Source organism: Coturnix japonica, chromosome Z (assembly GCF_054131305.1).
Source record: "Coturnix japonica strain WE chromosome Z, WE-NBRP24, whole genome shotgun sequence".
NCBI lineage: Eukaryota > Metazoa > Chordata > Aves > Galliformes > Phasianidae > Coturnix > Coturnix japonica.
Genome location: NC_140702.1, coordinates 23,043,306 through 23,067,466, shown reverse-complemented (window position 1 = coordinate 23,067,466; position 24,161 = coordinate 23,043,306). Strand labels below are relative to the sequence as shown.

The window sequence follows — 24,161 nt, the reverse complement described above, 5'->3', positions numbered from 1 at the left end:
AAGAGAAAGCTGAGGTGCTGAATGAGTTCTTCACCTCAGTCTTCACTGGTGGCCAGGATTCTAGTCTTTTTCACGACCCTAAGCCCTGCATCCCCAAACCTCTATGTGGGGACCAAGGAGGTAAATCCCTCCCCACTGTAAGGGTAGAGCAAGTCTGAGAGTGCCTCCTTAGAATGAATGAGTACAAGTCTATGGGGCCAGATGGCGTGCATCCCAGGGTCCTGAAGGAGCTGGCTGAGGTGGTTGCCGAGCCGCTCTCCACCATATTTGAGAAGTCGTGGCTGTCAGGTGAGGTCCCGGATGATTGGTGGAAGGGTCACGTCACTCCCATATACAAGAAGGGGAGCAGGGAGGACCCGGGGAAATACAGGCTGGTGAATCTCACCTCCGTGCCTGGGAAGATTATGGAACAGATCCTCCTGGACGACATGCTCGATCACATAAAGAATGAGCATGTGATCCGAGACAGCCAGCACAGCTTCACCAGGGGAAGGTCATGCTTAACTAATCTTGTGGCCTTCTATGATGGAGTGACGGCATTAGTGGACGAAGGGAAGGCGACCGATGTCATTTACCTGGACCTGAGCAAGGCCTTTGACATGGTCCCCCACCACATCTTCATCTCCAAATTGGAGGGAAGTGGGTTTGATGGGTGGACAACTAGATGGATAAGCAATTGGTTGAATGGCCGCAGACAGAGGGTGGTGGTCAATGGCTCTATGTCCAAGTGGAGGCCGGTAACAAGCGGTCTCCCTCAAGGGTCTGTTTTGGGACCGGTGCTCTTTTACATCTTTATTAATGACATTGATGAGGGAATGGAGTGCACCCTCAGCAAGTTTGCTGACCGCAGCAAGCTGAGTGGTGCGGTAATACGGTGGAAGGAAGGGATGCCATTCAGAGGAACCTCAACAGTCTGGAAAGCTGGGCTCGGGTGAACCTAATGAGGTTCAACACAGCAAAGTGCAAGGTTTTGCACTTGGGCCGGAAGAACCCTAGTCACCTGTACAGGCTGAGAGGAGTGGTCCTTGAGTGCAGCTCGGCAGAGAAGGAGCAGGGGGTCCTGATGGACGAAAGACTCAACATGAGCCAGCAGTGCGCTCTAGCAGCTCGGATAGCAAATGGGATCCTGGACTCCATCAGGAGAGGGGTTGTCGGCAGGGATAGGGAGGTGATTGTCCCTCTCTACTCTGCTCCTGTGAGGCCCCATCTGGAGTACTGTGTCCAGGTGTGGAGCCCTGAGTACAAGAAAGACATAGAGATTTTGGAAAGGGTCCAGAGGAGGGCCACGAAGATGATCAGGGAGCTGGAGCATCTCCCCTATGAGGACAGGCTGAGGGAGTTGGGCTTGTTCAGCCTAGAGAAGAGAAGGTTGCGGGGTGACCTCATTGCAGCCTTTCAATACCTGAAGGGCTGACAATAGCAGGACTAGGGGAATTGGTTTTAAGTTAAAAGAGGGAAGATTTAGGTTGGATGTTAGGGGGAAATTCTTCACTGGGAGAGTGGTTAGGCCCTGGAAAAGGCTACCCAGGGAGCTTGTGGATGCCTCGTCCTTGGAGGTGTTCAAGACCAGGTTGGACGGGGCCCTGGGCAACCTGATCTAGTAAATGTGTTTTTGGTGGCCCTGCCAGGCAGAGTGTTGGAACTACATGATCCGTGATGTCCCTTCTAACCAGGGTCATTCTGTGTGATTCTGTGTGTGATTCTCTGTAAGCAGAGCACATTGTAAAGATGCGGTTGCGCTTGACTGGTGGAGATGACCCACCTCATGCCCTGCATAGAAGTAAAGCTGTGCCTCCCGTCTCCACATTTCCCTTTGCAGTGTGCTGTGGGAGGTCCCAAGGGAGAGGTAGCAGCAGCATGGGAGGCCTCCAGGCCCAGCAGAGGTCAGACCTGCCCTGTGCACGGCGCAGACGGATGCACTGGTGGCAACATGAATAATTTTTATGGAATTTTATTGGGGAATCAATTCTTAGGAAGGGTGGATAAGGGTAGGACAAGGGGAAATGGTTTCAGGTTAAGGGAGGGAAGATTTAGGATGGATGTCAGGGGGAAGTTCTATACTATGAGAGTGGTGAGGTGGGGGAACAGGCTGCCCAGTGAGGCTGTGGATGCCTCACCCTGTAGGTGTTCAAGGCCAGGTGGATGGGGCACTGGGCAGCCTGGTGTAAGAAATACGGAGGTTGGTGGCCCTGCCTGTGGCAGGAAGGGTTGAAAATTGTTGATGTTTGAGGCCCCTTCCAACATGGGCCATTCAGCGTCTCTGTGGTCCGATTCGGTCCGAGCCCCTGAGGGCTGCTTGTGGCCTAGTTGTAGGCCCGGCCGTGTTCTGGCCAGCTGCTGGGGTGGTGTCCTAGCACTGCCTGCGGGGTGGCCTCTTGGCAGGAGGTGCAGAGTCCTCCGAGGTGTGAGTCCTCCTCCTCTTTGGGGCTCGCCGAGGCGCCCTGCGTGAGCGCTCCCTGCCCGTGCTGGCACTGGAGGGACCTGGCACTGCCTCCCCCAGCTCCTCTTGGGCGGCTTCTTGGGCCACATCCACCGGAGCCGGGTTGGATGGAGGCTGGCTGGGTCCCTCACAGATGGCACTGGTTGAAGGGCCAGGAAGCTCCTCCTCCACATTGCCTTCCCAGGTGCTGCTGGAGGGCTGTGGCTCAGGAAGGTGTGCTGGGGAGGCTTCTGCTCCATGGGCTGCGTTAGGGCTGCTCTCCTGCCCTGTGGATGCATGGGAGGCATCCTGGGCAGGCTGATGTTGCTGCTCCCTGCCGCACAGCTGCGCAGCTCGGACAGCGAGCCATCGTGCAAAGCGGGCAGCCTGGCTTTGCAGGGAGGTGAGCAGCCGCGCAGTCAGCGCTGCCTCGTCCAGGCCAAAGAAGGACCGGCCTGAGCTGACAAGGCGCTGTACTGCAGAGCGTGCCCCGTGGTCAGCCCCAGAGAGCTGCCTCAGCTCCTGCCGCAGCATGGGCACCAGGGGCTGGGACACAGATCGGAGCTGGAGGAGTGGGGCTGCCCTGTGTGCCCTAGTGCGCATTTGGCGTCGTCTGCGTCCTCTTCTGGCCCTTGGCTCATACTGTCGGAGGACAAACTCTTCATAAGTGTTGTCAGCACGCACCAAGTGCCGGATGGACATCACCCTGCCTCTGCACAGGGGGCACTTGCGCCTCCTCTGGAACCAGCGCCGGATGCAGCCAAAGCAAAACCGGTGCATGCACGGCATTACATGGCTGGCATCAGTCACGCTGTCCAGGCAGATAATGCAGCGATAGTCCATCGCAGTGGCCATGCTGTTCAGCTGTGATGGAGGACAGGAGAGCTCAGGCGATGATGGGCTGCTCCTCACGCCGCTGCTGCAGCAGCAGGGGTCACGCTAGGAAAGGAAGAGAGGCCACAGTCACTCGCTGAGCCCGGCAGGGAAGGAACAAGTGCCCACGTCCCTTGCCAAGTGCCCAATTCCCTCCCTCCCAGCTGCCCAGGGTGAGGTGTCCCCTTACCGGCTCCCTTTGCTGCTGGGGTCTTCTGAGTGCCCCGGCTGCCTGAGCCAGGCAGGTCGGGGAAGAAGCTCCGGTGGCTCTGGGGACGAGCACTGAGAGCGGCTGTCAGCAGCTCCCAGAACACGAGACCAGCACCAAGGCAAGACTTGCCGCTCGCTCCAAACCTCACAGACACGCTCGGCTGGAGTTCAGGCACAAGCCAGACTGAGAGAGAGACTCTGTGGCCCGGCTACAAGCAGTGAGGGCCAGGACGTCACAATCCACCTTAGTGACGTGCTGCGTGTGTCACTGCCAGTGACATCACAATGGGCCATCATCATCTGCTGCACTCCAACCACAGCAATGGCGCTCATCTTTTCCACAGTGTCTCTTTCCACTTTATTATCCAACATCCATATTGAAACTTGCCTGCTTTCTGGCCAGTGGATTGTTACTGGAAATGTACTGAATGCGCATCTTAGAATATAAAAAGGCTTGCTTAGAAGAATGAGAGTGAGAGATACATTATGAGAGAGATACATTATGATCATGTTCATCACAGAAGTAAATAAATCCAGAAACTGGAGCATAGGAAGATCCACACAAATATGCACAGGAACTTGTTTATGGTGAGGGTGACAGAGCACTGGAACAGGCTGCCCGGGGGGTTGTGGAGTCTCCTTCTCAGGAGATAATCAAGGACCGTCTGGACACTTAGCTGTGCAAGGAAGAGGGCAAAATAAGGGCCACTGGGGTTGAACGGGTCATTCAAGGGATTGTACCAGACTCCGTGGGCAATGATGGCAGACTGCAAAGGGAGGGAGTAGGGCAGGGGGATGCTGGGGATGCTGCTGTTCTAGCGGATCCTGGATCCCTTACAAAGGTGTCAGGATGGACAGCCCGGCTGAAGAGCCTTTCTACTAATGCACTCAGCCTGAGTGACAAGCAGGAGGAACTGGAAACTGTGATGCACTCGGAAAGTTATGACATTGTTGCTATCACAGAAACGTGGTGGGATGACTCCCACAATTTGGATACTGCCATCGACAGCTATAGACTCTTTAGGAGAGATAGGCAAGGTAGGAAGGGGGGGGGGAGTTGTTCTCTATGTCAGAGATTGGATAAACTGTGAGGAGCTCCCTATGAGAAACAGGAACAGGTTGAGAGCTTGTGGGTTAGGATTAGAGATGGGACTAATAAAGGCCAGCTGGTACTAGGTGTATACTACAGGCTACCTGATCAAGGGGAGGCTGTTGACGAGGCTTCCTTGCTCCAGATGTGTGAGGCGTCTGGCTCACAGGCTCCTGTCCTGGTGGGGGACTTCAACCATCTGGGCATCTGTTGGAAAAACCACACGGTGAGCTGCAAGAGCTCCAGAAGGCTCTTGGAATCCATTGATGATAGCTTTCTGGTTCAGGTATTGGACAGACCGACCAGAGGTGAAGTGTTGCTGGACCTGCTGCTCACCAGCGCTGAGGAGATCATCAAAGGCATCAAGGTTGGAGGCTGCCTGGGCTCCAGCGACCATGCCCTGGTTGAGTTTGTGATCTCAAGCGATGTGGGCCTGGCAAAGAGCAGGACCAGGACGCTGAACTTTAGAAGAGCAGACTTCAAGCTACTCAATGGATTGCTGGCCAAGATCCCCTGGCTCCCTGCCCTCAAAGACAAGGACGTTGAGGAGAGCTGGCTGCTCTTCAAGGATGCCCTCCTGGAAGCACAAGAGGTGTCCATTCCCCTGAATAAGAAAGTGGGCAGGCAAGGTAGGAAACCGGCATGGCTCAGCGAGGACCTGCTGAGAGAACTGAGGGCGAAGAAAGGGGTGTACAAGCTCTGGAAACAAGGCTGTGTCACCTGGGAAGAATACAGGGGTGCCATCCAGACTTGCAGACAAGGGATCAGGGAAGCCAAGGCGCAGGCAGAACTGAACATGGCGAGGGACATGAAAAACAATAAGAAAACCTTCTACAGGTACATTGGCCAGAAGAGACAGGCCAAAACGGGCGTACCTGCTTTGGTAAATTTAAAAGGAGAACTGGCTTCAACAGATGAAGAGAAAGCTGAGGTGCTGAATGAGTTCTTCACCTCAGTCTTCACTGGTGGCCAGGATTCTAGTCTTTTTCACGACCCTAAGCCCTGCATCCCCAAACCTCTATGTGGGGACCAAGGAGGTAAATCCCTCCCCACTGTAAGGGTAGAGCAAGTCTGAGAGTGCCTCCTTAGAATGAATGAGTACAAGTCTATGGGGCCAGATGGCGTGCATCCCAGGGTCCTGAAGGAGCTGGCTGAGGTGGTTGCCGAGCCGCTCTCCACCATATTTGAGAAGTCGTGGCTGTCAGGTGAGGTCCCGGATGATTGGTGGAAGGGTCACGTCACTCCCATATACAAGAAGGGGAGCAGGGAGGACCCGGGGAAATACAGGCTGGTGAATCTCACCTCCGTGCCTGGGAAGATTATGGAACAGATCCTCCTGGACGACATGCTCGATCACATAAAGAATGAGCATGTGATCCGAGACAGCCAGCACAGCTTCACCAGGGGAAGGTCATGCTTAACTAATCTTGTGGCCTTCTATGATGGAGTGACGGCATTAGTGGACGAAGGGAAGGCGACCGATGTCATTTACCTGGACCTGAGCAAGGCCTTTGACATGGTCCCCCACCACATCTTCATCTCCAAATTGGAGGGAAGTGGGTTTGATGGGTGGACAACTAGATGGATAAGCAATTGGTTGAATGGCCGCAGACAGAGGGTGGTGGTCAATGGCTCTATGTCCAAGTGGAGGCCGGTAACGAGCGGTCTCCCTCAAGGGTCTGTTTTGGGACCGGTGCTCTTTTACATCTTTATTAATGACATTGATGAGGGAATGGAGTGCACCCTCAGCAAGTTTGCTGACCGCAGCAAGCTGAGTGGTGCGGTAATACAGTGGAAGGAAGGGATGCCATTCAGAGGAACCTCAACAGTCTGGAAAGCTGGGCTCGGGTGAACCTAATGAGGTTCAACACAGCAAAGTGCAAGGTTTTGCACTTGGGCCGGAAGAACCCTAGTCACCTGTACAGGCTGAGAGGAGTGGTCCTTGAGTGCAGCTCGGCAGAGAAGGAGCAGGGGGTCCTGATGGACGAAAGACTCAACATGAGCCAGCAGTGCGCTCTAGCAGCTCGGATAGCAAATGGGATCCTGGACTCCATCAGGAGAGGGGTTGTCGGCAGGGATAGGGAGGTGATTGTCCCTCTCTACTCTGCTCCTGTGAGGCCCCATCTGGAGTACTGTGTCCAGGTGTGGAGCCCTGAGTACAAGAAAGACATAGAGATTTTGGAAAGGGTCCAGAGGAGGGCCACGAAGATGATCAGGGAGCTGGAGCATCTCCCCTATGAGGACAGGCTGAGGGAGTTGGGCTTGTTCAGCCTAGAGAAGAGAAGGTTGCGGGGTGACCTCATTGCAGCCTTTCAATACCTGAAGGGCTGACAATAGCAGGACTAGGGGAATTGGTTTTAAGTTAAAAGAGGGAAGATTTAGGTTGGATGTTAGGGGGAAATTCTTCACTGGGAGAGTGGTTAGGCCCTGGAAAAGGCTACCCAGGGAGCTTGTGGATGCCCTGTCCTTGGAGGTGTTCAAGACCAGGTTGGACGGGGCCCTGGGCAACCTGATCTAGTAAATGTGTTTTTGGTGGCCCTGCCAGGCAGAGTGTTGGAACTACATGATCCGTGATGTCCCTTCTAACCAGGGTCATTCTGTGTGATTCTGTGTGTGATTCTCTGTAAGCAGAGCACATTGTAAAGATGCGGTTGCGCTTGACTGGTGGAGATGACCCACCTCATGCCCTGCATAGAAGTAAAGCTGTGCCTCCCGTCTCCACATTTCCCTTTGCAGTGTGCTGTGGGAGGTCCCAAGGGAGAGGTAGCAGCAGCATGGGAGGCCTCCAGGCCCAGCAGAGGTCAGACCTGCCCTGTGCACGGCGCAGACGGATGCACTGGTGGCAACATGAATAATTTTTATGGAATTTTATTGGGGAATCAATTCTTAGGAAGGGTGGATAAGGGTAGGACAAGGGGAAATGGTTTCAGGTTAAGGGAGGGAAGATTTAGGATGGATGTCAGGGGGAAGTTCTATACTATGAGAGTGGTGAGGTGGGGGAACAGGCTGCCCAGTGAGGCTGTGGATGCCTCACCCTGTAGGTGTTCAAGGCCAGGTGGATGGGGCACTGGGCAGCCTGGTGTAAGAAATACGGAGGTTGGTGGCCCTGCCTGTGGCAGGAAGGGTTGAAAATTGTTGATGTTTGAGGCCCCTTCCAACATGGGCCATTCAGCGTCTCTGTGGTCCGATTCGGTCCGAGCCCCTGAGGGCTGCTTGTGGCCTAGTTGTAGGCCCGGCCGTGTTCTGGCCAGCTGCTGGGGTGGTGTCCTAGCACTGCCTGCGGGGTGGCCTCTTGGCAGGAGGTGCAGAGTCCTCCGAGGTGTGAGTCCTCCTCCTCTTTGGGGCTCGCCGAGGCGCCCTGCGTGAGCGCTCCCTGCCCGTGCTGGCACTGGAGGGACCTGGCACTGCCTCCCCCAGCTCCTCTTGGGCGGCTTCTTGGGCCACATCCACCGGAGCCGGGTTGGATGGAGGCTGGCTGGGTCCCTCACAGATGGCACTGGTTGAAGGGCCAGGAAGCTCCTCCTCCACATTGCCTTCCCAGGTGCTGCTGGAGGGCTGTGGCTCAGGAAGGTGTGCTGGGGAGGCTTCTGCTCCATGGGCTGCGTTAGGGCTGCTCTCCTGCCCTGTGGATGCATGGGAGGCATCCTGGGCAGGCTGATGTTGCTGCTCCCTGCCGCACAGCTGCGCAGCTCGGACAGCGAGCCATCGTGCAAAGCGGGCAGCCTGGCTTTGCAGGGAGGTGAGCAGCCGCGCAGTCAGCGCTGCCTCGTCCAGGCCAAAGAAGGACCGGCCTGAGCTGACAAGGCGCTGTACTGCAGAGCGTGCCCCGTGGTCAGCCCCAGAGAGCTGCCTCAGCTCCTGCCGCAGCATGGGCACCAGGGGCTGGGACACAGATCGGAGCTGGAGGAGTGGGGCTGCCCTGTGTGCCCTAGTGCGCATTTGGCGTCGTCTGCGTCCTCTTCTGGCCCTTGGCTCATACTGTCGGAGGACAAACTCTTCATAAGTGTTGTCAGCACGCACCAAGTGCCGGATGGACATCACCCTGCCTCTGCACAGGGGGCACTTGCGCCTCCTCTGGAACCAGCGCCGGATGCAGCCAAAGCAAAACCGGTGCATGCACGGCATTACATGGCTGGCATCAGTCACGCTGTCCAGGCAGATAATGCAGCGATAGTCCATCGCAGTGGCCATGCTGTTCAGCTGTGATGGAGGACAGGAGAGCTCAGGCGATGATGGGCTGCTCCTCACGCCGCTGCTGCAGCAGCAGGGGTCACGCTAGGAAAGGAAGAGAGGCCACAGTCACTCGCTGAGCCCGGCAGGGAAGGAACAAGTGCCCACGTCCCTTGCCAAGTGCCCAATTCCCTCCCTCCCAGCTGCCCAGGGTGAGGTGTCCCCTTACCGGCTCCCTTTGCTGCTGGGGTCTTCTGAGTGCCCCGGCTGCCTGAGCCAGGCAGGTCGGGGAAGAAGCTCCGGTGGCTCTGGGGACGAGCACTGAGAGCGGCTGTCAGCAGCTCCCAGAACACGAGACCAGCACCAAGGCAAGACTTGCCGCTCGCTCCAAACCTCACAGACACGCTCGGCTGGAGTTCAGGCACAAGCCAGACTGAGAGAGAGACTCTGTGGCCCGGCTACAAGCAGTGAGGGCCAGGACGTCACAATCCACCTTAGTGACGTGCTGCGTGTGTCACTGCCAGTGACATCACAATGGGCCATCATCATCTGCTGCACTCCAACCACAGCAATGGCGCTCATCTTTTCCACAGTGTCTCTTTCCACTTTATTATCCAACATCCATATTGAAACTTGCCTGCTTTCTGGCCAGTGGATTGTTACTGGAAATGTACTGAATGCGCATCTTAGAATATAAAAAGGCTTGCTTAGAAGAATGAGAGTGAGAGATACATTATGAGAGAGATACATTATGATCATGTTCATCACAGAAGTAAATAAATCCAGAAACTGGAGCATAGGAAGATCCACACAAATATGCACAGGAACTTGTTTATGGTGAGGGTGACAGAGCACTGGAACAGGCTGCCCGGGGGGTTGTGGAGTCTCCTTCTCAGGAGATAATCAAGGACCGTCTGGACACTTAGCTGTGCAAGGAAGAGGGCAAAATAAGGGCCACTGGGGTTGAACGGGTCATTCAAGGGATTGTACCAGACTCCGTGGGCAATGATGGCAGACTGCAAAGGGAGGGAGTAGGGCAGGGGGATGCTGGGGATGCTGCTGTTCTAGCGGATCCTGGATCCCTTACAAAGGTGTCAGGATGGACAGCCCGGCTGAAGAGCCTTTCTACTAATGCACTCAGCCTGAGTGACAAGCAGGAGGAACTGGAAACTGTGATGCACTCGGAAAGTTATGACATTGTTGCTATCACAGAAACGTGGTGGGATGACTCCCACAATTTGGATACTGCCATCGACAGCTATAGACTCTTTAGGAGAGATAGGCAAGGTAGGAAGGGGGGGGGGAGTTGTTCTCTATGTCAGAGATTGGATAAACTGTGAGGAGCTCCCTATGAGAAACAGGAACAGGTTGAGAGCTTGTGGGTTAGGATTAGAGATGGGACTAATAAAGGCCAGCTGGTACTAGGTGTATACTACAGGCTACCTGATCAAGGGGAGGCTGTTGACGAGGCTTCCTTGCTCCAGATGTGTGAGGCGTCTGGCTCACAGGCTCCTGTCCTGGTGGGGGACTTCAACCATCTGGGCATCTGTTGGAAAAACCACACGGTGAGCTGCAAGAGCTCCAGAAGGCTCTTGGAATCCATTGATGATAGCTTTCTGGTTCAGGTATTGGACAGACCGACCAGAGGTGAAGTGTTGCTGGACCTGCTGCTCACCAGCGCTGAGGAGATCATCAAAGGCATCAAGGTTGGAGGCTGCCTGGGCTCCAGCGACCATGCCCTGGTTGAGTTTGTGATCTCAAGCGATGTGGGCCTGGCAAAGAGCAGGACCAGGACGCTGAACTTTAGAAGAGCAGACTTCAAGCTACTCAATGGATTGCTGGCCAAGATCCCCTGGCTCCCTGCCCTCAAAGACAAGGACGTTGAGGAGAGCTGGCTGCTCTTCAAGGATGCCCTCCTGGAAGCACAAGAGGTGTCCATTCCCCTGAATAAGAAAGTGGGCAGGCAAGGTAGGAAACCGGCATGGCTCAGCGAGGACCTGCTGAGAGAACTGAGGGCGAAGAAAGGGGTGTACAAGCTCTGGAAACAAGGCTGTGTCACCTGGGAAGAATACAGGGGTGCCATCCAGACTTGCAGACAAGGGATCAGGGAAGCCAAGGCGCAGGCAGAACTGAACATGGCGAGGGACATGAAAAACAATAAGAAAACCTTCTACAGGTACATTGGCCAGAAGAGACAGGCCAAAACGGGCGTACCTGCTTTGGTAAATTTAAAAGGAGAACTGGCTTCAACAGATGAAGAGAAAGCTGAGGTGCTGAATGAGTTCTTCACCTCAGTCTTCACTGGTGGCCAGGATTCTAGTCTTTTTCACGACCCTAAGCCCTGCATCCCCAAACCTCTATGTGGGGACCAAGGAGGTAAATCCCTCCCCACTGTAAGGGTAGAGCAAGTCTGAGAGTGCCTCCTTAGAATGAATGAGTACAAGTCTATGGGGCCAGATGGCGTGCATCCCAGGGTCCTGAAGGAGCTGGCTGAGGTGGTTGCCGAGCCGCTCTCCACCATATTTGAGAAGTCGTGGCTGTCAGGTGAGGTCCCGGATGATTGGTGGAAGGGTCACGTCACTCCCATATACAAGAAGGGGAGCAGGGAGGACCCGGGGAAATACAGGCTGGTGAATCTCACCTCCGTGCCTGGGAAGATTATGGAACAGATCCTCCTGGACGACATGCTCGATCACATAAAGAATGAGCATGTGATCCGAGACAGCCAGCACAGCTTCACCAGGGGAAGGTCATGCTTAACTAATCTTGTGGCCTTCTATGATGGAGTGACGGCATTAGTGGACGAAGGGAAGGCGACCGATGTCATTTACCTGGACCTGAGCAAGGCCTTTGACATGGTCCCCCACCACATCTTCATCTCCAAATTGGAGGGAAGTGGGTTTGATGGGTGGACAACTAGATGGATAAGCAATTGGTTGAATGGCCGCAGACAGAGGGTGGTGGTCAATGGCTCTATGTCCAAGTGGAGGCCGGTAACAAGCGGTCTCCCTCAAGGGTCTGTTTTGGGACCGGTGCTCTTTTACATCTTTATTAATGACATTGATGAGGGAATGGAGTGCACCCTCAGCAAGTTTGCTGACCGCAGCAAGCTGAGTGGTGCGGTAATACGGTGGAAGGAAGGGATGCCATTCAGAGGAACCTCAACAGTCTGGAAAGCTGGGCTCGGGTGAACCTAATGAGGTTCAACACAGCAAAGTGCAAGGTTTTGCACTTGGGCCGGAAGAACCCTAGTCACCTGTACAGGCTGAGAGGAGTGGTCCTTGAGTGCAGCTCGGCAGAGAAGGAGCAGGGGGTCCTGATGGACGAAAGACTCAACATGAGCCAGCAGTGCGCTCTAGCAGCTCGGATAGCAAATGGGATCCTGGACTCCATCAGGAGAGGGGTGGTCAGCAGGGATAGGAAGGTGATTGTCCCTCTCTACTCGGCTCTTGTGAGGCCCCATCTGGAGTACTGTGTCCAGGTGTGGAGCCCTCAGTACAAAAAAGATATGGAGATTTTGGAAAGGGTCCAGAAAAGGCCACAAAGATGATCAGGGGGCTGGAGCACCTCCCCTATGAGGACAGGCTGAGGGAGTTGGGTTTGTTCAGCCTGGAGAAGAGAAGGTTGCGAGGTGACCTCATTGCAGCCTTTCAATACCTGAAGGGAACTTACTCCCAGGAGGGGAGTAAACTCTTCGAAAGGGCTGATAATAGCAGGACTAGGGGAAATGGTTTTAAGTTGAAGGAGGGAAGATTTAGGTTGGATGTTAGGGGAAAGTTCTTTACTAGAAGGGTGGTTAGGTCCTGGAACAGGCTGCCCAGTGAGGTTGTGGATGCCCCGTCCTTGGAGGTGTTCAAGACCAGGTTGGACAGGGCCCTGGGCAACCTGATCTAGTAAATGTGTATGTTTGGTGGCCCTGCTAGGCAGGGGGGTTGGAACTACATGATCCTTGAGGTCCCTTCCAACCCGGGTAATTCTGTGATTCTGTGATTCTGTAATTGAAGAAATGTTAAAGAAAGAGAATAATTTAAGAAGTCTTGGGAAAAAGTCTATCATCTGCACTATCTATTGTGATCAGATTAAAACATAGAAATACACAGCAAAATGCTAAGACCCCATTTGCTCCCCATATAGTGTCTCCAGAGATGCTTGCTGTCTTCTGGGGGCATGTGTCAGAGATGTTGAGAAGACTCTACCATGTCGGATAAAACAAGAAAACTACCACCTGCTTGCTGTCATTCGAGTAGGGTCAAAAGAGGCTGTAATGAGGAAAATTACAGAACATTTAAAGGGACTTTTCATCCCTTGGAAAGATGCTGAAGGGATCAGAAGCACAAGCAGTGCTTCTCCTTTGTCCTCCCAGCTGGCAGTTGGGACTCAGAAAGAAGGAGAACAGGTCAGGTAAATTACTGGCTGAGGAGTTGGTGACAGGATCAAGGCTTTAGGAATTATGATTTTGGGCAGGCCTTTGAGACACCAAGAATGTGAACATCATGTAGAACATCCCTGAGCAGATGGGGCAGAAGTGTTCTGGGGAGCAATTTGTCTGAATTGATTACCAGAGCTTTAAACTAGATTCAATAGGGGAAGGAAATGCTGTTCCTTTTGACAACAAAGGGCTTGAGAATGCTGTGTTTTTAGGAAACTCTGGGGAAAAAACTCTTCAGTGGAACCTTGTGAGGACTTCTCAGAAAAAATAACATCTTCAGTGGTCCAGCTGAAATCTTGCTGTGTCTTGTTAGAGGTACACACATCCTCTGCTTCCCTAAAGTACCTGTATACCAATGCATGCAGCATGGAAATTAAACAGGGAGAGCTAGAGATCTGTGTGCAGTCACGGGGCCATGATCTTATTGCGATCATGGAGATATGGTGGGACATCTCGTACGGCTGGAATACTGTCATGATGGCTATGTTCTCTTCAGAGAATTGAGGCTGGACAGGCAAGCTGGTGGAGCTGCTCTTCATGTGAGTGAGCAGCTAGAATGTATTGAGCTCCACCTGGGGGTGAATGCTGAACAAGTGGAAAGCTGGTTGGAAAGAATTAAGGACTGGGCTAGCATAGGTGACACTGTTGTGGGGGTGTACTACAGGCCACCTAATCAGGAGGAATAAACTGAGACTTTCTACAAACAGTTGGAAGTAGCCTTGCAATCTCCAGTGCTAGTTCTTACAGGGGACTTTTAATCATTCTGATATTTGTTGGGTAAGCAACACAGCCAGGGACACACGATCAAGGCAGTTCCTGCAGTGCATTGAAGAGAAGATAACTTTCTGAAGCAAATGGTATTGGAGCCAACAAATACGGGTGTGCTGCTTGACTTTGTTCCTTGTAACAAGGAAAGGCTTGTCAGGGATGCAGTAATCATGAGATGGTGTTCAAGATTTTTGCGGAAAAAGCAAGGCAGTAAGTAGGATTTCTATTCTAGACTTCAGGAGGGCCATCCTTGACCTCTTCAAAGACTTACTTGGAGGTATCTCGTGGTGTAGAGCATTAGATGGTAAGTGGGCCCATAAGAGCTGGTTAGCACTCAAATTCCACTTCTTCTGAGCTCAAGATCAGGATTTTAGATCTTAGGTGTATCCCTAAGAGTAAGAAACTGGAGAAGGGTGGCAGGGAGCCTGCATGGACAAGCAAGAAACTCGTGGATAATCTAAAATGAAAGAATAAGGTCTGTGAAATGTGGAAAGCAGGCCTGTCCACTTTGAAAGAATATTCAAATGTTGTCAGAGCTTGTAGGGAAATAGTGGGGAAAGCAAGGCCCTCTTGGAATTAAACCTTGCAAAGGAGGAAAAGGATAACAAGAAAAAAAGTGTTGACACTAAAAGGAAGACAAAGGAAAATGTGAGTCCCCTATCAAATGAGGTGGGTACTCTGGTACAGGGATGCTGAGAAGGTGGAGATTCTGAATGCCTTCTTTGCTTGAGTCTTTAATGCTAAGGCTAGCTCTCAGGAATCCCAGACTCTGGAGGTAAGAAAGAGTCTGGGGAAGGAAGTCTTCCTTCTCGTTGGTTGAGGAGGATCTGGCCAGAGTGCTTCTAGCCAAAATCAGTGCACACAAATTCATGGGCCCTGATGGGATGTACCCACACACACTGAGGGAGGTGGAAGAAGTGGTTGCTGAATCACTACCATCTGTGAAAGATCTTGGTAAATGGGAGAGTTGCCTGAAGATTGGAGGATAGCCAATATCACTCCAGTTTTCAAGAAGGGCAAGAATGAGGATACAGGAAACGATAGGCCAGTCAGCCTCCTCTCTGTCCCTGGAAATGTGGTGGAACAACTTGTTCTGGGTGACTGGTCCAAGCAATTGGAAGAGAAGGTTATCAGGAGTAGTCAACATGAATTCACCAAGGGGAAACCATGCTTGATCAGTCTGGTAGCCTTCTATGATGCCATCGCTGGCTGGGTAGATGTGGGCTGTGATGAGCAGCAGAGAGTATGTTTGGAGGCCTGTAACTAGCAGTGTTCCCTAGGGGCTGTTACAGAGTCCAGTCTTGTCCAGCATCTTCATCAGCAACCTGGATACAGTGCACCTTCAATGAGTTTGCTGATGATACAAAGCTGGGAGGAGTGGCTGGCACACTGGAAGTCTGTGCTACCATTCAACAAGTCCTGGACAGACTGAAGAGTTGGGCAGGGAGGAACCTGCTGAGGTTTAAGAAGAGCAAGTGTAGATTCATGCACCTGGGGAGGAATAACAACATGCGTCAGTACAGCTTAGGGGCTGAAGGGGCTGCAGAGGAGCTCTTCAGAGAAGGCCCTGGGTGTTCTTGTGGACAACAGGTTGGCCATGATCTAGCAGTGTGCCCTTGTGGCCAAGAAGGCCAATGGAGTGCATTAAAAAGAGTGTGGTCAGCAGGTCAAGGGAGGTGACCTCTGCCTCTGCTCTGCCCTGGTGAGGCGACTATGGTGTCCAGTTCTGAGCTCCGCAGTTCAGAAGAGACAAGGATCTCCTAGAGGGAGTCCAACAGAGGGCTGCACAGATGAGAAAGGGCCTGGAGCATCCCCTGTGTGCAGAAAAGCTGGGTAACCTGGGTCTTATAAATACCTAAAGGGAAGTGGGATACAAATTGATGAAGCCAGGTTCTCAGTGGTGTGTCAAGGAGTACTGGCCTAAAACTTGAACATAGGAAGTTCCATACAAATATATGGAATCAGTTCTTTGCAGTAAGGGTGACAGAGCACTGGAACAGGCTGCCCAGAGAGGTTGTGGAGTCTCCTCCTATGGAGATATTCAAGACCTGTCTGGATGCCTACCTGTGTGACCTATTGTAGGGAACCTGCTTTAACAGGGAGGTTGGACTTGATGATCTCTTGAGGTTACTTCCAACCCCTGCAATTCTGTGATTCTGTGAAAATTTCAGACCTTCCTGTGTGCTGAACTAAATATTGTAAACGCCTCTGTCACGGGTTAACCAAAAATCTACCTGCGTCCGTGATGGGGGGGGATGGCGAATCCAGCCCCAAAGTGGGGGCCCTAGGCCAAAGGAAAAAAAAGGAAAAGTTAATTAGGAAAAAGATAACAGTGGCAGCGATCTAAGGAGGCACACTTATTTACTAAATACTATATCAAAATACAGGATAACACAATATAACACAATACAATTGAAATTAGGCTAACAAATCAAGCAAAATAGGAGAGAGAATGAGTCCTGAAACTGAGAGGCCTACTGTGACACTAGGCAAAATGGCTGAAGGCTCCCACAAGCTCTCCTGAACACCAGAACTCGAAAGAACGTCAGTCCAGCCTGGGAGTGAGATGATATAGTGTCCAGGTCCCATGACTTATCTCTGACCATGATGTTCTCTGGGATATGTAGTCTTCTTCTGTAAGTTGCACATAAATTACTCATGCTTTATATGATGTTATGATGTGGAATACTGATAGCAAAATTACAAAATTATTAAACCATGACAGGCTCCTAAAGAACTGATTACATGTCTGGGAACATCTATTAGCAATATTCTGATCAGGTTTCTACACTTGAAAATATACTATGTTATTCCACTTGCATTCAAGAATTGTAAAACAGATTCTGACAAAACCTTGCTCCTGAAATGTGTCTGAATACAATCCATTGTTCTGGCTTTTTTTTCCCCCTAGAATAAGAAATTTCTCACTCAGTTTTTTTATCTCTTACTTTCAATACCTTAATTGTGCAGGTAGAAACTGAATAAAGAGAACTTGGTGTGGGTGCATTATTTGCTTAACATTCTACTGTATCATCACAGAGAATGAAAAAAAAAACAAAACAAAAAAAACCCAGTATATTTGTGTGAGGTGATTTTTCAAAATCAAAATCAAAATAAAAATTGAGTCATGTTAAATATGGTACTACCTATGCTGAACAGAATAATCCCATATTTGAAATGGCTGAAAGTAATCATGAAATGAGATTGTGTAGCAAGTAGATGGATGTAAATATATGAATGACTATGAAAATGTAAAGATTACTAGTTCTGAAAGCTCCTCAGTAAAACACTTGGATTTTTTCATCTCAAATAACATTTCTAGTTTAAAATTAATCATTCCATGCAACTATATAAAATCTTGGACTCACAGTAACTTATTTTAACCCTTCAAATCACGCCTTTCAGCTTTTCTCACTAATCTTTGTTTAACCTGCTCCTAAGAACCTCCTGAAACAGCAACTGAAACAGTACGGCAACACCAGGAAATCTGATCTGATCCCATTATTTAACCCAAATATTCCCTGCAGCAAATGTGCTATTCAGCCTAACACATAGAACAGGTTTTCCTTTTTTAACAAATCATTTACGAAGTTGGGGATTTATAGTCTTCTTTATTTTTCTTTTCCTGAAGCTGTTCAACCTTCCTCCTAGAACATGCTGTCTAGACTTTTGAACATCTTTGTAGCTCTCATCATTATTGATCTACATGTCCCCTGAAGCATGGTGCCAAAACACTCTGTCAATGCCCAAATACTTACTGCACTACAGAAGCAAAAAATCTCATGTTCTCAGCGTCTGCTCCTTTCTATTGAATCTGTATTTTTTCTTTTTCTTCAGATACACGCCACCACTCATACAGACTGCACTGCCAATGACTATGAACTCAGATCCTGTTTGAAGAATCTCTTGCCCAAGCATTTGTCTTACATTCTGTATTTATGAAGCTGTCAATTTCAGCCTACAAATACGCCTGTTAACTTGAAGCTACAAGTGTTGTAGCTGGCTTTGGAATTTCAATTTATTATTATTTTTTAAATTTATTTATCTTTAGATAATTCCCCAGTTTATCCAGATTCTTTTGCATTCCAGTTTTCCTAGATATTCTAGTTTAGAGTTCTGTGGCACGTATAATTACAATAATCATAATCTTTCCTTAACCAGAAAAAAAGGACAGTATTTTCAGAGTTTAAAAATCTGAATCCACTACATTTTTTTTAATTTCATTTTTATTTTTTACAGCTTGTCATGTGCTGAAAAAAGGAACCCTGAATTTAGAGCATTTTTCATTTACAACATTTAAAAAACTTCCTGGCATCTAGTCATAACTAACCTTTCTTGTTAGCAAGAGAAAGTTGGGACTCTGTAAGATGTCCACAGCCTCTCAAAATTAATTCTTTGCACAGGAAGGTTGCATTCTACTGTTTCTCATAACCCCTGAACTTTTGCCCCAGGAACTGAAGAAAGGCCACTGAAGGAAAAAAAGGAAAGGAAATTTCATGTGTACTACAAGAAGACCTATTTCATTGATTCCTCATTTTAGCTCTGACAAGGTTCGCAGTTAGAAAATTCAGCACCTGTCTCACGCATTGTTATTCAGTAGTCTGTAACCACTTACAGCTGTGAATTATAGGGCTGGTGTTATTATTATTATTATTGTTGTTATTTTCAATAAAACAATGTAACATATCCAGCTTTAGCTTCAGAGACACTTCCTGAATTTGAATTGGCTTTTCATTGGAAAGCATGGAATAAGTTAAACTCTCTTGTTTGTTTGTTTGTTTAGTCTAACATTGATTCCTTTAGCAGGGTAGATTGCATTTGTACTTCTAGTTTTTTAGGATCACTGTTATCTATCATAGTTATAGTCATAGCATTGTGGGTGGATCGAATCTAGGGTTCAGTGGTTGTGGAATGTTCTTTGTGCAGTCAGCCTTCTCAGTGATTGCTTTGTCACTATGTCATGAACTACAAAGACTGTTTGATGAGTTTAAATATTTATAAGGAGAAAATACCTTGAAGCAGCGTGTAAGCAAGCACTTATTTCATATTACACACAATTTCTAGTGAAGACAGATTGAATTCACTCACTATCCATTAGCCTAATAAAAGATTCTATCCTTCTATTGGAGGTATGTACATTAAGCAATACAATACATAGACAAATTTAGTCTAAAAACTGATGGAAACTAAACATTATTTCTTTGATATCTATTTTAGGAAATAATGAAAATTAAACCAAAATATATGTTCAGAAGTTTCTTCACCTACTTTTCTATTTCTGAGATGCATCCAGGAAGAACAGTCAAGTTTTGAAATATTTAATCAGAATATACTGGTATATATAGTGGGAAGTGGTAGAGTTGCCATCCCTGGCAGTGTTCAAGACTGGGAGCTAGAAAATGTGGTTTACTGGTTTTACTGTAGGTATGGTAAAGGGGGGATGGTTGGACTAGATGATCTTGTATGTCCTTTCCAACCTTGTGATTCTATGATTCTATGACTGGATATTTTGGTTCTTGATAGATTTATCTCTTCTCTTTAAACATGCATTAAAAAATTAGTCCAGCTTATTGCAATTCTTTTGTCTGGGAAAAATACAGAACTGATGAATCCTGCCAGAAAGGAACCTATTTTTCCCCAGATGACAGTCATTCTTCTTAAAAAAGGCCTTTTTTTTTTTTTTTTTTTTTTTTTTTTTTTTTAATTTCCCTGTTCATTCTTCTGAATTTGCTGCAGTCACTGTAGTCAAAGTTTCATATCTGGATAATAAGGAAGTATCTACCCAGAGATACTGCAATAGGAACTGCAAAAGTCTCTGCAAAGACCTGATGAAGCTTTACACAAGACACGGCTAACGGTTCTTTCTTAAAGTGCATGCAGTTACCTTGGTCACTTATATTAATTATGGTTGGGTAGTTAGCTTCTGCCTAAAGTAATAAGATTCAAAACAAGTGGGTTCTCTCTGGAACAGTACATTCAGCAGAAAATTCACCCAACTGGAGTTATGGAGTACAATATTACAGTATCTTTATTGGTGTAATGGTTAACCTCATCTAGCAGCCAAGCACCTGCTCTCCTTCCTTCACTTGATGAAATGGGGAGAGAATATGAAGAACAAGAGCAAGTAAACTTGTAGATCAAGATGAAGGCTATTTAGTAGGTGAAGGAAAAAAAAAAAAAGTGATGGAAAGAGAATCAGTCATTATCCACCAAAGCAGCTTGATACTCAGCCACTCTCTGAGCTACCTTAGAAGCTGAAGCTGCTCCCATCCTTATTGTACTTCCAGCTTTCATTGGTGAGCACAGTGATGTGTGGCATGGCACATCCCTTTGGAATGTTCAGTACTGTTCTCCCATCTGTGTTCCCTCAGCCTTCTTACTGAAGGACTTAGGAGTAGCAGAGGCAAGAGTGGGGAAAAGAGACAGTCATGATGCTGTGCAAGCACTGTTCAGCAAAGCACCAAATAGTGGTGTGCTACCAACTCTATTTTAGCCACAAACACAAAATGCCTGATATGAAAAATGTATGATAAAATGAGAAAAAAAAAAATTTCTAAGTACATCTGCCAAGTTGTTGCATGTAGTCATGATAATGACGACACTGAAAGCTGCAGGAAAAAACACATAAGTAGAAGCATGTAAAATAGCTTATGAGTGTTCTTCCTCAGTAAAAGGTGTGTTGTTTCTATTGACAATTCAACTTGCTTAACTCTGCTTGTCTGGACTAGATCTCCAAGCAATAGTCTTTGCTAAACAATGCTGAGAAAGAATAGCTTCTATCTAGAGAATAAGAACTGAAAGCATTGCCACACTAGAATATTAAAATGTCCTTAGCAGAACTGCAGCAAAGTAGCATGTACATGTAATAAAAGTAACAAACTGGAGACTTATGAAATTCTAAAGGTGAAACTCCCTGCTAATACTTTTTGCTGGTGCTGTCAGACAAGCAAATCCACTCAAAATTAGCTAACAGAATGAAATCTCATCATCAGCACTACCAAGATAGACAGTAGATATACATGAGTGTGATATTAATCTAATTCCTCACACAGATAAGAGCACCTGGGCAGGAAACCAATCAACATGAGTAAATAAAAGACTAAAGACCTCTAGCCTGACTTAATCACAGTTTCTTTATATGAATAAAATGGAAGAACTGAAAATGTTAGGTAGCTGTGAAAGTTAGCAAGAAAGAGGTAGTTTCTCTTTTTGCAGTTTCTCTCATGTCATATACTGACTTTTACAAGGCAGGACAAACAGTTCTTTGACTTTGGTGAAGGTCTCACAGCAATGTATAAAGACTTAGTCAATATTAAAATACATCCACACACTATTTGTGTTGTTTAAATGCACAGCCTAGAATATATTCTATGCATTAATGTCCATCTCTTTGTAATGCATTCAACTTCCAAAGGAATTAGTGATTTCCAGTGCTCTCAGTTATTGAGTTATTCTCTCTGAGAATCAATTTCCTGGCACAGGAAATTCCTCAGCAGCCTGTTCAGTAGCATCCCTATCATTTTGTACATGCTCATTCACTGCTTTCTCTAATAGTACCTTAAAGTGCAAAAAACTTCCATGTAAAGCTGGATTCTTTCATTTGTTTGATTAGATAGCTCCCTTTACAACAATATGCAAAGCAGATCAGAAATGTTCAATTTAGTAAAGGATAAAAAGTGGCCTTGGCTATGGCTCCAATTGTCAAGTAGCAAACGGCAAGTTCAGTGGTACCTACAGGACAGTTGTTCTTCTGCTTCTGTTTGAATGAGTTAATTCATACAAAACAAATGCAAAATCAGTCTCAGTGTATACGTAAACATATTTTGTCATTTATTTCTTACCTTAATTCTAAAATTATGAAAAACGTGTCATTCCATGTCAACAGCCATTTCTTTATTCATGTAATAATTAGTATTTTAGTTTTGGAATTAGTATTAGTATTTCAGATTAGGTTTTTTTTTTTGTTTGTTTTGTTTTTTTCCCTTAAGGCTCAGAAGTAATTTCTTATACAGAAATCTAATATTTATATTTTGTTTCCTTTCATATGCTTTTATGCTTGCTCACTGGTATTTAAAATATTCTATTTGCTAACCTCCAAGATCCCAACTATAGCAGCAGAGAATGCAAGAATTATCTGTGTCTTCTAAACATACTATTCCAGCATTTTGTTTTTAGCATGCTACTAAATTTGAAAAGTGCTTAGGCATGTCAGGTCTGAGAAAACCGTACAGAGATTGTTCTAAAATCTTCACATAATAATTACAGAATGTACTCATGTCCTAGTTTTCTTGAGTCAGAAGCAAAATATTCAGTCTGTTTATCTGAACAATAAAAAAATCACCATCACTGATATTCACGCTGTTTCCATTTCCTAGCAGCTTGGTTCCCAGAGCAACAGCCAAAGCAGAGAACGTGACTTCATCACTAATGTAGGCCTTTCCTTAAATCAACTTTAAAAAACATTGAGGATACACTGAAAAATTCCACCCTCCCACCCCCTTTTTTTTCTTTTTCTTTTTCTTTATTTTTTTCCCTAGAAGAATAATGCCATATGTTATTTGTTAGATTTATATATTGCTTGAACAACAAGGACTCAAGGAAAAGGGACAGGGGTATAATATATATTCGAACAATTAAATACAAGGTGAAAGAATAGAAATAAACTTCTAGCTTGCTGGAGAAGAAAAGAAGAATTGGGGGGAGGTATTCATAAAAAGGTGAAAGTTTAAATGATAGTCCAGAAAATAAAATCATCAATACCATTCCATACAGACTATAGTTAATGGACTCATGGGGTTGAGAAAGGGTAGTAAATGGATTAACAAACTTTCTTTTCTCAGAGTTTTGGGTAACACTGAAAATGACAACATGACTTGTAACTTGGAATGGGAGAGGATTTCAGAGAAAAGATGTGGTATTTGCTTTTGTTCATGTCATGAGGACAAGAAGGAGAAAATGAGAGACAGCATGAAATACAGCATGAAATACAGGAATGTCATTTCTTAATTCTGGAGTGAAATTCTATTTTAGGTGTAACCAAATTGATGTTACAGCTTTTAAAACTTCCTTTTATCTGAAAACTTTCATATCCTACAGAAATCTAAGTTACCTCATTTCTAATCCTGCTAGCAACAAGGAAAGCAGTTAGTAATGTTTATAAAGTGAATCATTGCTTAATATAGCATTATTTTTTTTTTTCTTTCTTTTTTTTTTCTTTTTTTTCCCTCGCTTTAGAGAAGTAAAAGCTGGGAGAAAGACTTCAAATTGTGAAATTTGGGAAACTTTTATAATATCTACTATTTACTTTCTCTGTTTTCATCTTTTTCCTCAGTTACCACTGATATCACTGAGGATAGAAGTTCTGTTACTACAGTAACTAAAAGAGATTCCATACATGCAAATGCCAGCACAGAAAACTACAGTTTCCCTAAGTTTTAGGCCACCTGAATCCAGACATTTGGTCTCTTAGCTATTTTAACGCTTTAGTTCTTGTGTAGTTGCTAATTTCTGAAAATAGAAGTCAGAGAGGCCCACATACAAACCTCCATTTAACTCCAGCTCAACTTAGTGAATGGGCTGGTGCTTCCACAAAAGATGGAGCAGCCACAGAGACTGAATTCTTCTTTTGTTATTAACAGTGTCCTTGAAGAAGCATTAGGAAATCCTATGTGACTTCCATTGAACAGAGATGCCAGGCCCAGATTCCTATGCCAGCCTTATGTTCACCACCTTCTGCTCCATCAAGGTCACAGCACTGCTGAGCTCCAACCCCAAAATGCCCCGCCTGGCCTGGCCATGAGTGCTGTCCATAAGGCTGGGCCCACAGCTTTATGGAGGTGCCCAGTTTCAGGGCTGGGTCTACCCTACTCCCAGCTGGGACAGGTTTCGTAGGGTACAGCCCTAAGCTCCATTCCATGAGAGCTGCTGGCCCCTGCAGTGCAGGGGATGGGCCCTGCCATGCTGTGTAGCATGCTTCAGCTCTCCTTCCTATGGTACTTGTACCCACCCACACTGGTGGGCCCTCATGCTGGAGGGGTTTCCACTGAAAAATTAATTTCAAAATCCAAAAAGCAGTATGAGAAAAAAAGAAAAAAAGAAAAAAAAAAAAAGCAGCAGAAAGTTGTAACAGAGAAAATATATTTTTTTAAAGCTGCTGCACTTTGTTTTAATAAACAGATCTGAGGTCAAATGAAGTCCTCATG

At 47.4% G+C, this 24,161-nt stretch overlaps 2 protein-coding genes across 2 annotated transcripts; both read right to left on the bottom strand.

Moving 5' to 3' along the window:
• Positions 1 to 2,350: 2,350 nt before the first annotated feature.
• LOC146753816 (uncharacterized) lies at positions 2,351 to 3,576 on the bottom strand. The gene is made up of 2 exons (XM_085530036.1): positions 3,483 to 3,576; positions 2,351 to 3,358 (listed from the first exon to the last, which is right to left on the bottom strand). Exon 2 carries the CDS (start codon positions 3,272 to 3,274, stop codon positions 2,351 to 2,353), a length of 924 nt encoding a protein of 307 aa, XP_085386162.1. The 5' UTR covers positions 3,275 to 3,358; positions 3,483 to 3,576.
• Positions 3,577 to 7,859: 4,283 nt separating this feature from the next.
• LOC146753815 (uncharacterized) lies at positions 7,860 to 9,085 on the bottom strand. The gene is made up of 2 exons (XM_085530035.1): positions 8,992 to 9,085; positions 7,860 to 8,867 (listed from the first exon to the last, which is right to left on the bottom strand). The coding sequence occupies exon 2, from the start codon at positions 8,781 to 8,783 to the stop codon at positions 7,860 to 7,862; it is 924 nt and encodes a 307-aa protein (XP_085386161.1). The 5' UTR covers positions 8,784 to 8,867; positions 8,992 to 9,085.
• Positions 9,086 to 24,161: the final 15,076 nt, after the last annotated feature.